Source organism: Myripristis murdjan, chromosome 12 (genome assembly GCF_902150065.1).
Source record: "Myripristis murdjan chromosome 12, fMyrMur1.1, whole genome shotgun sequence".
Taxonomy (NCBI): domain Eukaryota; kingdom Metazoa; phylum Chordata; class Actinopteri; order Holocentriformes; family Holocentridae; genus Myripristis; species Myripristis murdjan.
The window spans coordinates 31017784-31037959 of NC_043991.1; the positions used below are offsets into that span (position 1 = coordinate 31017784).

Consider the following 20176-nt stretch of genomic DNA (forward strand, 5'->3'; position numbering starts at 1 on the left):
GTCTTTCAAATATTAATAATATTACAATCACGGGTTTATGACATGTACATTTTCTCTAAATCAGGTACAATAACCTTCTTTAATTGTCGTGTTTTTTTTTGTTTGTTTGTTTGTTTGTTTGTTTGTTTGTTTGTTTGTTTAAGGATTTTTTTTTTTTTTTTTTTTTTTTTTTTTGCATTTCTGCTTTAATTGACAGTCACAGTAGAGGGAGACAGGGAAGGCAGGCGAGAGAGAGGGGATGACATGCAGCAAAAGGCCTGAGGTCAGATCTGAACCTAGGACGCTGTGATCAGGATTCACACGTACACGGTATGCGCCCGATATTATCTTTAAATTCAAGTTAAGGGAATTTAGCTATAATTTACTGTTATACTGTTGTCAGTTTTTAGGGTGATTATGCGGTTTTCTGAAATTGTCTGGGAGACAAGATTTGTAGACACTGCCCCTCAGTCATAAACTAACTGTTATGCCCTTGAATCAGGCTAACATCATAGGACAGTTTGCAATTGTGATCGGTGCTTTCAAGTCAGGACTTCAGATTAATCTGTATTTCATCTTAAGAAGTTCTGAATATTGTTAAGGCAAACACGGAAAAGGGTCTATAGGGGGCCATGCAGCTTAATGTCATATGTGTAAAAGTGAAAGTTGAAGTTTAAAAATAATAATAATAATAAAAAATACTGATAGTCAGAACTTGTAGCTCATGTGCATTTCTGCAAATATTCATAATAAATCAAGGATGATCTCGAGAGAGAGAGAGAGAGAGAGAGAGAGAGAGAGAGAGAGAGAGAGAGAGAGAGAGAGAGTTTACTGCATGGCTTGTTTTGTCTTATTATGAGATATCTAATCTAAAGAAAATGTTTCACATCAAAATAGATTTTTATGTCTTGATCCATGCGTGTTCTATTTCCATGTGTAGTTCGTCCATTACTGCGCACTTTATTCTGAGCAGCTCCCTCGGCGGGACCGGTCCTTGCTATTGGTGTGACGTAGCGCGAGTCTCCTCCCCTGGACCAAGTGTCTTATAATGGGGAGTCCCGCTCTGCGCACATAACCTGATACATCCTCAGTTCACCAGGAACACACCACTGTCAAACTATTTACATATATCAAGCTGCAAACTTAATTTCTACACTAATGTCATACACTAAGTTTGTAACAGCTCTTGTTAGGGCGAATTCGGACAGCATCAAGAAAATCCGCATTTCACCGGGCAGATTTCGCTCCACAGTCGCATCCACTCAGCGTCAAGAAGTAGGAGACAAAGAGCAACAGATTGATGAGTGCGCAGTGGTGAAAGTCCCGGTTGAGCTCATTAGTCAAACCAAAAATGTCACAGATAACCATGTGGACAAAATTACTATTGACTTCGACAACACGGAAGAAGCATACAAAAGCAAGGATAACATAGAACTGCTGAGAAGTCTCCTGGTCTTCAAGCTCTGCACGTTTGACTTCCTCGTTGACAAGAACAAGGAGGTGAGGAAGAGTTTTTAGTATAGCCTGGGTAGTATTACTTTTACTATGACTGTCGGTGCTTTTCTGGGCTTATTCCTTTCCAAATAAAGAAATGCATGCACCTTTTAACTTTAAGCGAGTAGCCTCATAAAAAAGTGTCTCTGATTCTGATTCTGATAGCCTTATGCATCATAATGTGAAAAAGAAATTAGTGTGAAAATATGCTTTAACCCAAGCCCATATAGTTGTCTCAAGTCCTGGGACATTATCATAACTGCAGATGAATAATAATAACCCATGCACGTTTTTTTTTCCAGTTGATGGACTTAAGTAAGAAGGTGTTTGGCCAGCGGATGTTTGAGAAGCTGATGAAAATGACTTTCTATGGCCAGTTTGTGGCTGGAGAGGACCACAACTCCATCAAACCTCTGATTCAGAGGAACCAGGCCTTTGGTGTAGGGGCAGTACTGGACTACAGTGTGGAGGAGGACTTGACACAAGAGGAGGCTCAGAGTAAAGAAATGGAGTAAGTGCATTTTACACCTGATCTGGAGTTCAGTAAAGAATACTGCAGTCCTTTGCCAGAGCCTTTAAGGATGCACTCAAACAATACAGTCATGTGGAAGTGGTAATTAAGCATTTACAAATGACTAGACCAGTGGTTCTCAAATAGGGGTTTGTTGGAATACTGCACGTGGTACATGAGATTTATTAAAATGTTAACTTTAAAAATATGAGTCATGCATGATTCCTAAAATAGGTTCAGTAAAAAATGTAAATGTAAGTTTGATCAAGCTGATTGTATATTCAGTTTTCCCTCTGGTTTTCCTGAAGGTGTCAAATGTGTGTGTTTGTGGTTTAAGTCTGCTGCCATGGTTGTTGAGCAAGGATGTTTGTTCACTATGAAAAATCCAGTAAATAGATTAGTAGTTGAAACGTTGCAGCCATACAGCTGAAAACAAGTAGAAGAAGAGAAAAAGAAGCGCAAACAGAAACAACAGGATCTTCTCAGCTGGGCTGGACCTCTGCATAGAGGAATTTTTTCTACCATTTTTAAAATTTTATTTATTTATTTATTTTGCACTGGTCAGGGAGTACTTGGCTAAAAAAATGTTTCAAAGACGGTAAATCATTGAAAAAACTTTGAGAACCACTGGACTAGACCATATTGCCTTGTAGTTTATCTTTCTCACATGATATGCCATTGGTGGTATTTGCACCCATATTTTCACCCCACACTGAAAGCTGAAAAGCTTAATAAAAACTACTAATTGAATCACCACCTTTTCTGTAGGCTAAAGTGTTACAGTTTACTTACATAACAGATTAGTAGACTTTGCCAGAGCCTTGAACATAGGTCTTTATGGTAAATACAAACTCTGCATTATGTTACATATCATATGAAATAGGGCAGGCTGACCTCATGCTTATGGTATTGTCACCACTGCATACAAATGGCATAGGTGTTGACAGTTGACAGCAACATCCACACATAACACTCATTTTATTTGACAGTAGCAATTAGACACTGACATGTAGATCATTTCAGGCATTTATTAACAAGCTAGGATTATACAACTGTACACTGGCGCAGATTAGCCTGTAGGATTAGTTCACATATTCAGACTAGAATACAAGGATACAAGGAAGTTTATTCATCATTATACAACAGGCTGTATAATGAAATTAAAATGTGGTTCCCTCTTGATTGATTAATTGATTGTATAGAAAATAAAATTATTAAACATGGAGGAGTTCAGATGGTGCATTTAGTAGTCTCACAGCCTGAGGGAAGAAGCTGCTCTGTAGTCTGGTGGTACGGCAGCAGATACTTCTGTATCTTTTGCCTGACAGCAGCAGGGTGAACAGGCTGTTGCTGGGGTGGGTGTTGTCTTTTAGGATCCTTTTGGCTCTGCGCAGGCACCTCACCTCCCCGATATCACTGATGCTTGGTAGATGGGTGCCAATGATGTTTTGGGCAGTTTTAATCACTCGTTGCAGAGTCTTCCTGTCCTGGGCCGTGCCCATCCCATGCCAGTTTGTGATGTTTCCAGTCAGGATGCTTTCAATCGCTCCTTTGTAGAAGCTGACAAGAACTTGGCGTGGGAATTTTGCTTTCTTAAGTTTCCTTAAGAAATACAGCCGTTTCTGAGCTTTTTTAACCAGGGCAGAGATATGTGAAGTCCATGTCAGGTTCTCTGTTATGTTGATTCCCAGGAACTTAAAACTGCTCACTTGCTCCACCTCAGCTCCATTGATGTAGACAGGGTTGTGTGTCTTTGCCAGAGCTTTATCAGCTCTTTGGTTTTGCTGACATTGAGCAGTAGGTTGTTTTCTGTGCACCATTCTGCAAGATGGTTGATTTCCTCCCGATATGAAAACTCATCATTGTTGGAGATCTGGCCAATGATGGTGGTGTCATCCGCAAACTTCACAATAGAGAATGCACATTATTTTGATACAACTTTATACATAATGCACATAATTCATTATTATTATTATCATTCTTCTTCTTATTATTATTATTACAAATTTCTAAGGCACATATTTTTATATCTCATTTCATTCTCTATTTCTTATCATTTAATTGCTCTCTTAATGATCTGAGTTACTGCAACTGACCCAATTTCTCCTGCCTCTGTTCTTTCGTCATCCTGAACACATCTGGAAGCTACTCCCCTATACATAGACACCGTATAGCATGTTCCAGACTTGTTGGCACCGGTTCCTAGCTACAGAGTTGGGAAAAACATATTTGACCTTGAGAATGTCACACACCTATGACTGCTGGAAACTACTGTAAATATATAGAGTGTTAAAAACATACTATTAGTTTATTACATTTTTTTTTTCCAGATTCTATTTGTTATTCAAACTCTTTTCTAATGCATGCAGGAGACCTAGTCTTTTGCAAAACTGTTTGAGCCACTCTTTTATGATTCTTATTGGTTCAACCATAACCTCCTACATATCTGCAGGTTTGACCTTGCAGTGCTTCTCATATTAACTTGAGTGAATGCACTGTTTTTTCCACACCGACAGATTGTAAGGGGAACATTTCTTTTACTTACATCAACACAACAGTGCCTGCTGTCCATTGGTCAGCTGGGACAGACCCCTCTCTTCTAATTGGTGGAGCTGTGGGAGCTGCACACTGAGCTGCAAGAATGCCGTCACATGAAGCAGTGCCAACCAGCCTTTTAGAGTAATGTAACAGACCACATGCAAGACCAGGCCGGTGTTATGTAATGCGTTCCAGAGGAAATGAATTTGTTTGGAGTTGGACTTTCTCACAGGGTAGCAGCATGTAGGCCTGGTCTGCACGACACACCAACCAGACTTTTTTATATGTTCCCATTTCAGAATCCAAATACACTTTCTTGTCCAGTGCTTAATAAACAACATCCCCATCAAGATTGTTTTATGCAGTTTGAACAGCTGTAGTTTTCAGTTAATCTTAATTACCTGAAAAATCGCTTCACAAATTGTATTTGAAATGCATTTGTTCAGTAGTGATTTTTCATTACCATGCAACTATAATATTGCTGTTAAGTAGCTAAACTCATCAGAAAATATCAGTGTAAACCACAAATATGATTCATTATGAGATCAGATTATTTGACGTTAGGTTACCCTGAGTGTTGGCTCTGTGGAAAACATAAACAATACAGAGAACAGGTGCAGCCCCCACCCCCTCACCCCACCCCCGGCCAAAAATACCACATGGGGTGTCTCATGTTGTAGCATGCTTTTGGAAGGAGCTCCTACATAGAAATGTGTCAGCATGGCTGTTTTTTAGCACAAACATCAAAGTCAGAAATCAAAGATTTTTTTGTTTGTTTGTTTGTTTGTTCGTCTTGGTCTGTGGTAGTTGTAGAAAAATCAGATTTTGTTAGTGATTGTTATAATTAAATATTGTGCTTTCTGTAGTTAACCTACTTCCCTACCCTACCCTACCCTACTTTACCCTACCCTAGGGCAGTGTTTGCCCTAGATAACAAAGACTACGTCCTACAGGTTTTCATAGAGCAAGTTTGAGTATTGGGAGTGGCTGTCATGACATCTTCTGCAACAACACATTGAAGAATCTAGGTTAAGACACATTGAAGAATCTAGGTTAAGATAATAATCGCTTTTACATGTGTCTGTTTCATCTCATATTATGCTCCTTGCTCCTTGTGTTATTGCATAAACAAGTAAACTGCTAAATTTGTGGATAGTTGCAATAAGTCATTTTTTTGCTATTTTACACTGATGCCAAGCTTCTCTTTTCTTTTAGTTCGTGTGTGTCTGAAGCTGAGAAAGAAAGTCCAGGTGTGTATATTAGTAGCAACGAATGTTGATGGCTTAAACTTTTTTTTTCATCATACTTAACCTGCTGCAGTGCCCACCACTTAATGATTTATAGCTTCAGAACTGCTGTAACAACTGTTATGCAATGTGATCATGACCATTTTCACATGACTCAGTGGGACGTTTGCATTGCTGCTCTGTGAATAGTGTTCTGTCACTGGAGAGCGGCCTAAATGCCACACTCCAGTCTTAGGACTAAGTGCCAGGATTAACATTTCCAGTTTCCAGTCACATACAAATCAGCATGAGTCTGGCTGATACTGCTCCTATCTGGATCTTACGACGGCATATCAGTGTTGCTGCGGGAAGGAAAAAAAAATACAGGGGGGTAATATTCCGAGAAAAAAATGTTGTTTTCTTCTGAACAGGCCCAAGTCAGGACAACATCTCTTCAAAGTCTTCAAAGTTTTTTTTTTTTTTTTAAGTTTTTTATTCTTGTAAATTAAGACTTTATGTTACCTCCCTCCCCCGGCTCTGTAAAAAAATTTTTTCTCCCTGCAGTGACCCAGATATACTGTTGTAGGATCCTGAGTGGTTTGTCTGTCACATTGTTTTCGATGATAGTGCTAGTGACATACTTTTCCTGTCTTCCTCTCAGTACTAGTTGTCCTGTTGTCAAGACAAGCAGCTAATGTTGTTGTCCTTTAACGCCAGATGCTGGTCGTCGTGAGAAGAAGTACAAGGCCTATCGTCAGTTCGGGGACAGGCGTGGAGGTGTAATCAGCGCTCGCACCTACTTCTATGCAGATGAAGCCAAGTGTGACAACCAAATGGAGACTTTCATAAACTGCATTAAAGCTTCTGGTTAGTTCACATTTTCACAAATTTCACAAAGTAATGTAAGTTGATAGATTCCTTGGGTAGGGCATTCCATATCCCACAGGCCTGATCCCACAGGTCTGAAAAAATGACCTTCCCCCTAATGCTCACCTCTGCTGTTATTCACCATTCCAACCCCCATTCACTTCTACCTGTGCTATCAGTCCTGCTCTCCCTCTCAATTCTTTAGTCTAGGCATGGTCAAAAGGCCATACCTAAGGACCTCAGGCTGTTCAGCAGCTCACATGCAAATATAACCCAATGGAATGAAATCAGTAAACTCTTAAAATTGGTTCATAGCTGCAAATCAGAACAGGATTTCTGACCCAGACAGGCCAAAAAGTTACAGAGGTCTAAACCTAACAAAATCATTCCATGGGTGACATTCCATTCATTATCCTAAAATAGTTCTGGCTTTGATTTTCAGGGGGTTCCTCTGTAGATGGATTTTCTGCCATTAAAATGACTGCCCTGGGCCGCCCCCACTTCCTTGTAAGTTCAGCTTTTTGTTGTTTATATTAACTTTATATACCTGATTAGATCTGATAAGACTATCAGTGCTCGTGTGCACTGTAAAGTCAAATTGTTGATAATGGTGTAAGTCACAAGATAGCAACATTGTACACCTGGCTCTAGAACAGTGGTTCTCAAATGGGAGTAAGTGCACCCCCAGGGGTACGTTGGAGTGCTGCAGGGGGTATGGGACATTTTTTTAAAAAAAATCTTAATTAATAAAAAATTTGAGTGATGCATAATTCCTAAAATACTTGACCTATCCTGTAATAAGTTCAACCAAAAATGAATATAAATCCACTTTATATTCAGTTTATATATTATATTCAGAAAATCCCATTTGTCCATTTATGATGTTTTAATGATAAAGGTTCATGTCTACAATTTCTGCTCTGGAAATAGTCAGTAATATCAAGGTAGTCAAGGCTGTGAGGTAGAATGAAGAAAGAGTTGCTTCCTTTCCCCTGAAACCTCCTTTTCTCCTCACTGACAAAACATTTTTTGCACGATGGCCAAGCCTCCTCCACCTCACTAACCACCTAATTTACGCACAAAGAAGACAAAATCTGTCTCAGGAGATGTGCAGGAGTTGTAGGAACAGAATGTAATATCTAATATCCATTATTCAGTAATAGCCACTCATGATGGGATGACCACTATATTGTCAGTTGACAGTTGATGGATGTGCTCTCCCTCTGAACAGCTCCAGTTCTCAGAAGTGCTGGTGAAATGGAGGCAGTTCTTTAACCTCCTAGCCGCTCAACAGGGAAAATCTGGAATGGCAGCTTTGGAACAAAAATTGGAGCTGGAACAACTTAAGGTGGGTCTAGCCTCAAGCAAACGCAAATGCAGACTCATTCTAACCGGCATCATCATATTCTTCTTAGTTGTGTCCAAACCTGCATGACGTTCACTGATAATTATGGAAAGAATGCCTTTTCTGAATCTGGAGTATGTGTTTTCCTTTTGAATATCACACCCATTCAGTCTAATGTTGGAATTTAAAATGATATGTGATACCATTTTTTATTTTTAATAATGGAAGTATCTCCCTTAGGAAAGTTTGACTAAGCTGGGTGTTGGTGCCAAGGATGACATTGATAACTGGTTTACTGGAGAGAAACTGGGTTCATCAGGGTAAGGCATTCAGTTATGAGTACAATAATAATGATTGATAAAGGATTGCTGATAAGTGACATATACTCCTGTTACATTTACAATACGTTGTACTTTTAGTTTTCAGGAGTTAATACTAAAGTGACAGATTGCACTCCTCTCTTCTTATTTCTGTCCTTCCCTCATCTGTCTTTGCCTCCTTTACCTTCTCCTCTCTCTTGGTCAATTCAGGCAGTGTTAAACAGAGAAACACTTTTATCAGTGAATATGTAAATATTTAATGATGATACACAATATGATATTTTCAGTATGTGCTCATCTGTCTCTACTGTAAAAAAAAAAATATATATATATATATATTCAATGCAATACAAATCCAATTAGGTATATAAGATTGTGCAGTATGTGAACAATTCATAATAGCCTATTATTATAACTTAATAGCAATCTGTTTTTGTCTTGTGTTTTTCAATTATGGAAGCTTAGCTTAACTTCAGGCATACAAAATTAGGAAGCAAACTATTTCATCGTTTTAATAAGCTGATAATATGCTGTGCTTATGCTTTGTTTGAGCCTCTGTTAAACCTGTAGGAAAACCAATCACTAATAGCCTAAATAATGAACAAAGCAATAGCAGTCCAACCATTCTGGCTTGACCAAATGGTGCTTCTTCTTTTTGTGCACTTTGACCTTGAATCATGTATTAAATCTAAAACCAAGATATTATCCTTTAAGATCCTTTAATAGAAAAATGGAATTATTAGAATCTCATATATTTTGATTGGCCTTGTCCCTCTTTTTATCTCCAGGACAATAGATCTGCTCGACTGGAATAGCTTAATAAATGATACAACAAAAATTTCCAATCTGCTCATGGTCCCAAACCTACAGGTGAGTATTTACTACCTGAATTGGCACAATGTACAAATATGATTTCATTCACATGCTGTATTATCTGGTTTTCACCAGGTAGTTGTTTAGTACGTGTGTTCATTAGGTATGATTTCACTGCAGTGTTTAACTGTTTGTACAGTTACATGCATGATGTTTATGAAATCAAAAGCTAATAAATTTCATAATAATTTCAATTTTGTGTGTTGGCTGTCTAGACTGGCCAGCTGGAGCCTCTCTTGATAAAGTTTACAGCTGAGGAGGAGAGGCAGATGAAGAGAATGCTGCAGAGAGTAGATGTTCTGGCCAAGGTAAGCTATGTGGTATTAATGATACGAGGGGAGGTGGAAAATTGACATTTACATAAATGTTGCAATTCTTTTTTTAAAGATTTGTTAATCCATTTTTTTTATTCCTGAATCGAAGTAACTATCTTTCCTGCTGTTTTTTGTGCTGCACCTGCCTGCACCACACAATTTACTGCCATATTTGCAAATCTTTGAAAAAGCTCAATATCTGGGACACTAATCAAATCTGATGAACCTGCAAGCAACAATGTTTTAGACACCACACATCACACAAAAAAATTAGTAACAAGTTACAGCATGCCTCCATATTTAACAAAAAAGAGTTTTAATGATTGTGTTCTCATTAGGGCAGTACAGTTTGTACAGATTGCTGGATTTGTCTCAGTTTAATGTCAATTGGACTTAACGTTAAGGGAGTCAGGGCCTTTCAAAGATAGAAATCTTGGGGCTCTATTTTCGCAGACCGGGCAAGGTGGGGGCGCAGCACAGCTGCGCTTCGCCAACTGGGTGTGGCCAAGTGGATTTTGCAAGTTTGGCACGCCGTGCGCTGTGGTGCAAGTACTCCGCCGTTCCTCCTACCGGCGCAAGGGAGGAGAGAAGGCGTGGAGTGGGTTTGATACAGCCAATTCACTTTAAACCAATCAAATGAGCCCCTGTCCTCTCCTTTAAAATGCGCTGCGCGAAGGCGTAATGAACACTTGCACAATTGACATGGAGGTCTACTGCCGCAGGCGGAGCGGAGCCGGCGTAGTAGAAGTTTGGCTGACCGGTGTGCAGTGTGCACATGTCACCAAAACCTCACTGACAGGTCTACGGAATGTCAGGCACATTAACAATGCAATAAATACTGACAAAAAACACTATACCACATAAATGTATCTCCATATCGACTGTCCCATCACAACTGATGTCAGATCAAAGGAGATTGGCACCGTTTGTGCTGATTGTGAGGTTTTGGTGACGTGTGTGCACTGCCCGCCTGTCAGCCAAACTTCCACTACATCAGCTCCGCTCTGCCTTGTGCTGAAAGTAGACGTGGTTTCAGATGGCGAGCTTTGAGCGCACCTCGGCGAAGCCTTTTGGCACGAAACTGTCACTGCGCCAAGCTGAATCTGTCAACACCTCCCCCTGCTGCACCGCCACTCCCATCTCAGCGCACCTCGGTCTGCCAAAATACCAAACTGTGCACCCCTCGGGTTGCGCTGCTCGAAAATAGCTCTGCACGGGGTGCGCCTCACTGCGCCACTCTGTGCTGCGCCGGGAAGATAGAGCCCTTGATCTTTAACTATAGTAGCCATCCCTCCAACTTTTGTCAAAATCATAGTGTCTGAGGAAATTCTGACCTGTACTCCTAGCAGTTCAACTCCAGCCCTCTCCCTCAGGCCAACACCCTGTGGATGAATCATCCTGTGTTTTGTTGAATGAGTTGTAACACCTTTCTACTGTCTCATCATGTTACTTGTCATGTTGCTCTGTTAATAAGTAATCTTTCCTGACTCTCTCTACTGTGAACTATCTACAAAGGGAAAAAAAAATCAGAATGGAGATTGAAGATAAATGCTTACATTTTGTAACAATGGTCTGTGATGTTTTACAGTCCTCCAAAATATTGGCATCAGTTGTAGCACTTTGCTTACATGGACTCTTGTGTGATAGTCTATCCAAAGTTTGCTGTTTCTTGAGCAATCCCATCAATAAAAAGTCCAGAGACAGTCGTATTGAAGAAAAATGCCAATCAGTAATCACCTTTAAACATGATATATCAACGTTGCAGGAAATGGGGAAATATTTAACATAGGTGTGGTTATTATTTTTCTTTAGTGCCAGTGTGGGAGGAGAAAGGACACTGTTTTTTGAGAACACAAAATAATAAAATAAGCAAAGAAATCAGCAAGGAATTGTGTTTACAGAGTTGCTGAACCCCTATATGTCTTATGCATATTGATGCTGACTGATGTTTGTATGTACTTCAGCATGCCATGGAGAACGGGGTGAGGCTCATGGTGGATGCCGAGCAGACGTACTTCCAGCCAGCAATTAGTAGACTCACCTTGGAAATGCAAAGAAAATTCAACAGGGAAAAGCCCATCATTTTCAATACCTACCAGTGTTACCTCAAGGTGAGACTAGACCTGCTTCCAATCATTTATTTGGGTACAAGCATCCTAAACAAGAATTTTGTGTGTCCATAATGGCAGCCAGGTCCTCGTCCATGCTGTGGTGCAGATCACAGATAACAAGATTTTCAAAATTCTGCCTCTGGGAGAATGTTGCTCATTTTCATGGTCATTTACAAATACTTGATTGAGTCATTTCAATTTTAAATCTTGTGTCTTTTTGTTTGTTTTTGTCCTAAAATGTTACACAAACCCAAAAAGATGAGCCCAATGTGATCAGTCCTATTTGCAACCTATAATGGATGTACAAAACTGGCTCTTGCTCAGCCATTGATTGTTTGATAGAAGACTAGCAATGGTTTTATGTTAGGTACGTCTTTATTATTCATTTACCCACAATAGCGATTGTAGTTTAGATGGAATGTGGAACTTAAATTGTGTAGTGAATTCTGATGTATCTGTGTGTTTAACTGTTAATATTTTCAGGAAGCCTATGACAATATAACCGTAGACGTTGAGCTGTCACGGAGAGAGGGCTGGTACTTTGGTGCCAAGCTGGTGCGTGGAGCCTACATGTACCAAGAGAGGGACCGGGCCAAGGAGATTGGCTATGAAGACCCCATTAACCCAGACTATGAGGCCACTAACAGGATGTATCACAAGTAAGAGCTGGCAAATGATCAAGGTGCTTTGTGGTTCAGTACATAAGAAAAAATTACATTCTAACCTGCCGGCTTGTTGACTTCTGTGTTGGTGAAGGTGTTTGGAGTATGTTCTGGAGGAGATTGAGCACAGCAGAAAGGCCAATATCATGGTTGCGACCCACAACGAAGACACAGTGAAATATACCCTGGAAAAGTAAGTCTGGCCTCAGACCTGAGAGAAAAAACTAAAAACAGATAAAACATGGTGCAATTTTTTTTTTTTTGTGAAAACTAGCACAAAAAAGGTTTTTTCCTCCTATAATATAATTTTAAATATATAATTACAACAAGTATAAATGTACTTAAAAATGTATAAATGTATAAATGTTCTCATAGCTTTTTTCTCCGTGTTTCTAAAAGAAACCAAGGCAATTTGCTCAGGTTTCAATAGTTTCAATGCCTGTAAGGGCATCTGAAAGCAGCCCCAGCCTTTAAACACAAGACATCTGATGTCCATCTGGGTTTCAAAGGGCTAAGAGCTCCATATTTTGTTTGTTAGAACTCGCATGCAAAACCTAAAAGCTCTGACCTCTCTTTCACAAAGCACCGCTGCTTCAAACAAATGCCCAGGGTCTTGCTGTAAAGAAAAAAAAAAGTTATTTTATTGGTAATTCCAGAATTTGTAGTTCATATTCATATTCAGTCTCATAATGCATGTATATTTTTCTTTGTTTTTTCTCTTGTTTCAGAATGAATGAAATGAGCCTCTCACCCACTGAGAATAAAGTTTACTTTGGACAGCTGCTGGGAATGTGTGACCAGATCAGCTTCCCGCTAGGTATACTCCTCCCTGCTCAGATACTGAAAGCAAATACTAGGTTGTGTAATCAGAGAGGTTTACATCACATAGTCATTTGACATTTTGGCCTGAGATGTTCCGCTGAAACATAGTCCAAACCACACACGTCAGCTTTTGAACACACACACAGCCAGTGACCCCGAAGAGGATCTGTCAGTCTATAGATATCTCAGGAGCAAACAAGCACCTCAGGATCTTGATGTCCCCAGCAGTCAGTTACAAAATGTTCAGTATGTCTTAATATAGTTTGCATCCAGAGGAGATGCAAACTATGCTGGAAAATGTAAAACACGTCTTTATTGGCCAGGCTCGATCAGAGTGACAGCTTGGCAATATCCACAGTTATGATGTAATATTATTAGTATTACTGTATTACTGTCACCTTCTGGATGGGAGTGTGGATCAGAGCCGCTGTGATACCATCACGTTAGGACTGTGGATGTTGCCAAGCTCTCACTCCAGTCGAGACTGGCCAATAGAAACAAGATTCAGCTCAACAGAAAGGAAAACTCTGGATTTGCAAAGACACCTTTTAGACTCACAAATAAAAATTTTGGATTTGCAAAACAAAACGTTTGGATGCACAAACAGAAGTTTTTGATTCACATTTTAATAACAAATGTATTATTTTGCAATAAAACATCTTTTAAATGAAGTATGGATAGTTTTGCTCCTAAATCTATGATTTGATTGCAAACCTATTCTCTTTGGTTTTATAGTAAAGATGCAAAAAACACCATATTTTTGCTGCAAATGTGATGAGTTCAAATATACTGCATAACAAATAAATCACCATTTGTCTCTCCCGTTATTTTTCTGGTTTTCATGCTGTGTGAACAGGTCAAGCAGGATTCCCGGTCTATAAGTACGTTCCATACGGCCCGGTGAACGAGGTCATTCCCTACCTGTCTCGCCGTGCGCAGGAAAACCGCGGCTTCATGAAGGGATCGCAGAGAGAGCGCAGCCTGCTGTGGAAGGAGCTGAAACGCAGGCTGCTCAGTGGTCAGATCTTTTACGCCCCTGTCTACTGAGTCCCAACCAGGACCACACACTGTCTGCTGTATCTCTGTAAGCATTCCACTGTCTCCAACTTATCAGTGCCCTTAGTATGGCAGGGTCAGTGCCCTTAGTACAGCAGTTTATACTGATAAAAAAAAAAAATCCTAAAATACAAAAAAAGAAGAGTCTCATGTATGTATTATTACCTTAAATGGCTTATTTGTAGAAAAAAGGCTGTTATCAAGTTTCTCATGCATTCAATGCACACTGTATGTTTCTTTTTTTTATTTTTGTTGAATTTATCAAAAGTACCTTCAAGCTCTCAAAGTGCCTTTTTTGCAAGACTGGAAGTGGAAGCGATGACCGCAAGCTTGGTGGCGTTTCTGTTACACTCCTAAAATGTGATTGTGGAGTATTTTAGCATGTTGATCAAAGATTTTATGCGTCTATGTCTTAATTACTGATTGATTATTAATGATTATGCCGCTCCGTCTTGTTAGCTGTGTAAAGATGTTTTAGTTTTTTGTTGTTGAATTCACTGTTTGTATGGACCTTCATACAAACCTCAAGTCTTCGGTGTTTGTCCGGCAAAGATGGACGTGCAACAGTACAAACCAAAAGGTGCCCAGTGTGATCTAATATGAGCCCAAATTTCTGATCTGCTCAAGAATCCTTGAGCAAGGCACTGAGACTCTTACCATCAGCAATGCTTCTCTGACTAATTTAACAGACACCCACAAAGGCAAACAGGTGTGTGCAGGCTTGTTGTCTGCTATTTGGAAGAGATTAATATGCACTGGGTTACCTAAAAAAGTAAGCTCATAGAATCTATTAGCACTATGTCTGCTGTTGAATGTCTGTGATTAAGTGGACAAGAAAGTCTATCTTTTATTAACTGTAACCAAGTACTGATCCTCTGTTTTATAGCCTTGGCACTGTTTCCTTCAATTCTGTGAAGGAAATGGCAGCATTGTTAAAGCACAAGTATTGTTTGTATTTTCTTTCTAATAAAAAATAAAGTTTTTCACATGTAAGTGAACTGAAGGGCAAGCACACAAAGTTACAAGTATTCTCACTGAATTTTGTCAATGCACAAAAAGCATTTCTGTTCTCCATTAAACAAACATTATCACATCTACTTGTCATGTCTACTGTAATGTATGGTACCGCCTAGAGTTAACAATCTCAAACCCAACAGTTACCTTTCTCGACATGTAGCAAACAAGGCCCTTGCAACAACTCAACTTTGATCAGGTTTATACTGCGCTGTAAACTTCTGCCTCTTGCACAAAAACAGTAACAGTAATAATGAAATCCAGTTAGTGCCAACTGTGGCTACAGCCTTTATCAGTGTATAATTCATGTATGTAACTATTCTTGTTGTTCTGTTCGGCTGATAAAAGCTGAGTTTACACTTTCTTACTCTTTGCCGTCATGATGGAACTTGGAATCAATGTGACAAACTCAATACTTTTCTGTCCATCAAAGAAAGACCAGCGCCAAAGCTGTGCACAGAAACTTATTATGCCAGTGTAATGTTACAGAATGTTCCAAGACATATAGGCTATTTATTGTTTTACTCTCTGTGGTACTCTCTGAAGCAACGTACTGAGCAACCCGCACCTGCACTGTTACACAAGTGCCTGCGGGAGGCAATGGACCGTGGCTGCAGCCTGTTCCAGCTCTGTCAAAGCCAAAAAAGTACATATATGTTCTCAAGCAGTAAAAGGTACTTTTATGTACTGTTTCCCTTAAATGTTAAGGTATAATATCAAGAAACAGCATTTTTTAGGACAAATACAATGAATGAATGAATAAATAAATAAATGAATAAATAAATTAAATAGGTAGACCCAATGTCAAGGGTACAAAAGCTGCACCTGAGAGGGTACCGTCCCAGGGACAAGATGCTGGACTCCTAAAGGTACACTTATGGACTTTGTTTTTTGAGAGTGAATAGAAAAAAATTCTTAATCATCATCCAATCAGCTGTGATGGGATTAAAAAAAAAGTGTGGGATGACTAAATACTCATACATCTCATCCTCAATAGAAAAGAACACTAATATGTTACTATTTCTATTTTAGCCAAGCAAGTAAAACTGTAGGTCATCAGCCATCACTATTGGCTCCACTGCCCAATTGTAATGCTGTCACTCCTTTAATTGATTTTTTCTTGTAGTCTCAAAGTCATAGACTACTTAGAATATATAGTATGAGCAACAATAATAATTATAGCTGCTGTGCAGCAATGGTCGGGGCCGGGCAATTTTAGGCAATTCTGAGCAACAAGTGGAGAACTGGAAGATGAAAGGTGGCATTTTAATGTGCATTTTGCATCAGTTGAGGCTTGAACTCACAGTTTCTGGCATACAGGACAATGCTTTATCTCACTGAGCTAACTGACAAGTGTCAATTCCTGTGAGGCTTCAAATATTGACTAAGCCAGTCACTTTCCATGCATAGGCAGCTGCCTATGCATGGAAAGACAGATTTCAAACCACTGTAGAAAAAAAAAAATCAGTCATCAAGACAAAAATCTTGTCAATCTTGACAATGATTATCTGGCATGGGACTGGACCTTTGTGCAAAGTTTGGTGAGTTTTCACACATGGGAATGTTGCACAAGCTGAGGCTTGAATTCACAATCTTTGACACCGAGGCCTGGCCTCTATCTCACTGAGCTAAAACTTCACATGTAGCTTCACAAACTGACTGAGCCAATCACTGACCTGCAGGGCAGCAGGCAGCCATGCATGGAAAGGCAGATTTTAAACAGCTCTCAAAAATTCAGTTATTAAGACAAAAATCTGAAAATACACATATTGCATCTAGACAGCATGGAGATGTTGATCATTTGTTTTTAACAATGATTGATTTGCTCCATAAGAGGAAAAACTGATGTTTAAAAATGCCATTCTTGCATTGACTCCAATTGTTCACATGAGAGCAAAAGAAAACACATTGAATGAGAAGGTGTGTCCAAACTTTTGGCCTGTACTGTATATATATATATATGTATATATATATTTTATTTTTATTTATTTTTTTTTTCATGGGGACCAAAATTCCTGGCAGCGCCCCTGGTGTGTGTGTGTGTGTGTGTGTGTGTGTGTTTGTGTGTGTGTGTGTGTGTGTGTGTGACAGAGAGAGTGTGTGTCTGTCGGTGACACGCGCAGTGCCGGACAGGTTTGTGACGTCACAAAGAACACCGTCCCCGCGTTCCAACTCACAGGCCCAATCCCAATGTCCACCCTCACACACTCACTGACTTTGAGGCGCGCTCCCGCTAAGTCCGTGAGGGCTTAGGGTTGTCCCATTGACAAATCATGAAGTGCGTGAGGGATCTCTCGCGGACTTTTTGAGCCCTTAATCCACCCTTTCCGTAAGTAGGCATCCCTGCAGATTTAGCGTAAGGAATTACCCATAGTTCATTGCATTGTGACGTATGAGATGAATCCCCCGGGGAAACCAGAGGGGTAGCCTATACTACGAAGCAGGTTTAGTGAGTTAGCGAGGTATGTTGAGTCTAAAGCCAGGCTTTCCTGTATCACGAAGGTGGCTCTCTTTTAACTCGGCTAGATCACCATGGTAACTTATGCTTAACTCATAACCTGGTCCCGACCAGTTATGAGTTAAGTTTAACCCCGCCCGGCTATAAAAGCGGCGCTATCTCACCCAGGTGAAATCACAAAGTAATTTTTGTCCGGTGGTTGGTGACACATATGCGCAATGCAGGTCTACTATTAGTGGTGCACAGACTTCACGTTTGTTGGAAATATTCCGTTGTATCACAGACTTTGTTATAGTAGCCTACTTTTTTTTTTTTTTTTTTAAAGGAAACCACTTATATTATAACGGTGACTGTCACGGCATCCGAAGGTGATGATTGGACGGGAGCAGCCCGTGGTGATTCAAAATATTCATAATATGCTGTTACTTACAGTCACAGCAGGTCACAGCTGTTGTGACATCACAGTCACAGCAGGTCATGGCTGCCGTGACTGTTACAGTCACAACAGGCGTCACAGTGATGATGTCACATGGGTGATGTCACCTGCTGCACAGCTTGTCGTTTGCAACAATCATGTTGTTCGAATGGTGACGTCACCCACTGTTAGATTTCAAACCCCAGCAAAAGTTCCGCTGCGTTTAAGGTTGAAAAATGCCTGGGAAAATGTAGCTTCTGCAGACGCTACCGCGCTATTTGATCAGTAAAATAGCTTCACTACATAAAAGCTATTTGGTTTAGAAAACAGCCACGTTACGACCACGCTATGGACAAATTAAGTTAAACTAGTAACGCTGCTACTTGTAACGCCGCTACTGCCCAAAACTGCTCACACACACACACACACACACACCACCAGAGTACAGGCTGTTACTTTTCCCATTTGATGGCGCTGTTTGTTGTTTTTGATGGTTTAATCGGACTTACACCTTCACCAAGCCTCTGGCTCGCGCATCTGATCTGTCCTGCCCACCTGTTTCAGACCTGCGCTCTGATTGGCTGAAGGGCTGCAACACCAACCCTTAGTGACCTGGGTGACAGCAACTTTCACAGCTTGTCATTTGCAACAATCATGATGTTCGAACAGTGACGTCACAGCAGGTCTGTGACGTCACAGTCACAGCAGGTCACAGCTGTTGTGACATCACAGTCACAGCAGGTCACAGCTGTTGTGACATCACAGTCACAGCAGGTCGCAGCTGCTGTGACATCACAGTCACAGCAGGTCACAGCTGCTGTGACTGTTACAGTCACAACAGGCGTCCCAGTGATGATGTCACATGGGTGATGTCACCTGCTGCACAGAGGGTTTATAAGAGACAGACAGAGAGCAGATCTTGCCCCCCACCCTTGACTAGCCACAAACCGCCAAAACCTAGCTGAAACATGCAGAAATCACATGCACCGTCCCAGATGAAAATTCACTGGAAAGAACGTGCAAAGGAACAAGAAGAGAGAGAAAAAGAGACCAACATGATCCAGGAAGACCCACTCAGAGACACCGAAACTCTCCAGAAGCAGGAATCTGAGCATAGGCATGAACAAGAACAAGAACTGATGGAACACAAAATGTCCCAAGAAAACACCAAAAGGTCCCCAGAGCAGGCATCTGAGTGGAGGGGCGAACAATGCCAAGAGCCCAAACCCAAGGGCCCAGAAACCTGGACCAATTTCCATCAGTCCAGGCAATTCTGGATCATGAAGGAGAAAGATGAGAAATCCCGCATGGAGAACATGTCCCCCAGCACCAGTGAGCCACCAGGCAAGATCAAGCCGTGGCAGAAAGAGAAGGAAGATCTCCACCAACAGCTGGAGCAGCTGAAACAGAAGGTCAGGGCCAGCGAGGCAGAACATATGGATCTCCTCAACAAATTGGAAGCCAGCGAGGCAGAAAATAAGGATCTCCGCAACAAATTGGAAGCCAGCGAGGCAGAAAGTAAGGATCTCCTCAACAAACTGGAAGCCAGCAAGACAGAAAAATAAGGATCTCCACAACAAATTGGAAGCCAGCGAGGCAGAAAATAAGGATCTCCTCAATAGTCTGGAAGCAAGAGAGGCACAAAAGAATAATCTCAAAATTCTCAATAATGAAAAGGACAAAGTCTGTAGAGCAGAAGAGGAAAGAATTTCCCAAGAGGAGTCGCAAGCCTGTCCTCAAGAAACAGAGGAGCCAACCCGTGACAACAGGAAAGAAGAAGAAGATGGAGGGAGCTGTGGTAAAGAAGCCAGATTCAAGAAAAATCCTTCAAGGATGAGGAGATTCTTGACTCAGTTTTTCTCTGCACCAGCGAGGCTGGAGCCTGGACACAAAGAAAATGAACAACCCAAAATTGTCATGAATCAAATGAACAAGAAAACCAAAAGGCTTGACACCCAAAAGGAGAATGAAGAGCTAACAGACAGAGTACAGAAACCAGCGTCGAATGCTGAATGTCTGGACGAAGTCTGTAGAGCCGAAAAGGAAAGAATTTCCCAAAAGGAGTTGCAAGCCTGTCCTCAAGAAACAGAGGAGCCGACCTGTGACAACACGGAAGAAGAAGAAGATGGATGGAGCTGTGGTCAAGAAGCCAGATTCAAGAAAAAGCCTTC

At 40.6% G+C, this 20176-nt stretch overlaps 1 protein-coding gene across 1 annotated transcript; it reads left to right on the top strand.

Moving 5' to 3' along the window:
- The first annotated feature begins 1070 nt into the window (after positions 1-1070).
- prodha (proline dehydrogenase (oxidase) 1a) lies at positions 1071-15215 on the top strand. The gene is made up of 14 exons (XM_030066093.1): positions 1071-1479; positions 1776-1984; positions 5738-5772; positions 6466-6615; positions 7058-7122; positions 7847-7963; positions 8201-8280; positions 9069-9150; positions 9369-9461; positions 11432-11578; positions 12062-12237; positions 12335-12433; positions 12969-13057; positions 13919-15215. Exons 1-14 carry the CDS (start codon positions 1138-1140, stop codon positions 14107-14109), a joined length of 1875 nt encoding a protein of 624 aa, XP_029921953.1. The 5' UTR covers positions 1071-1137; the 3' UTR covers positions 14110-15215.
- Positions 15216-20176: the final 4961 nt, after the last annotated feature.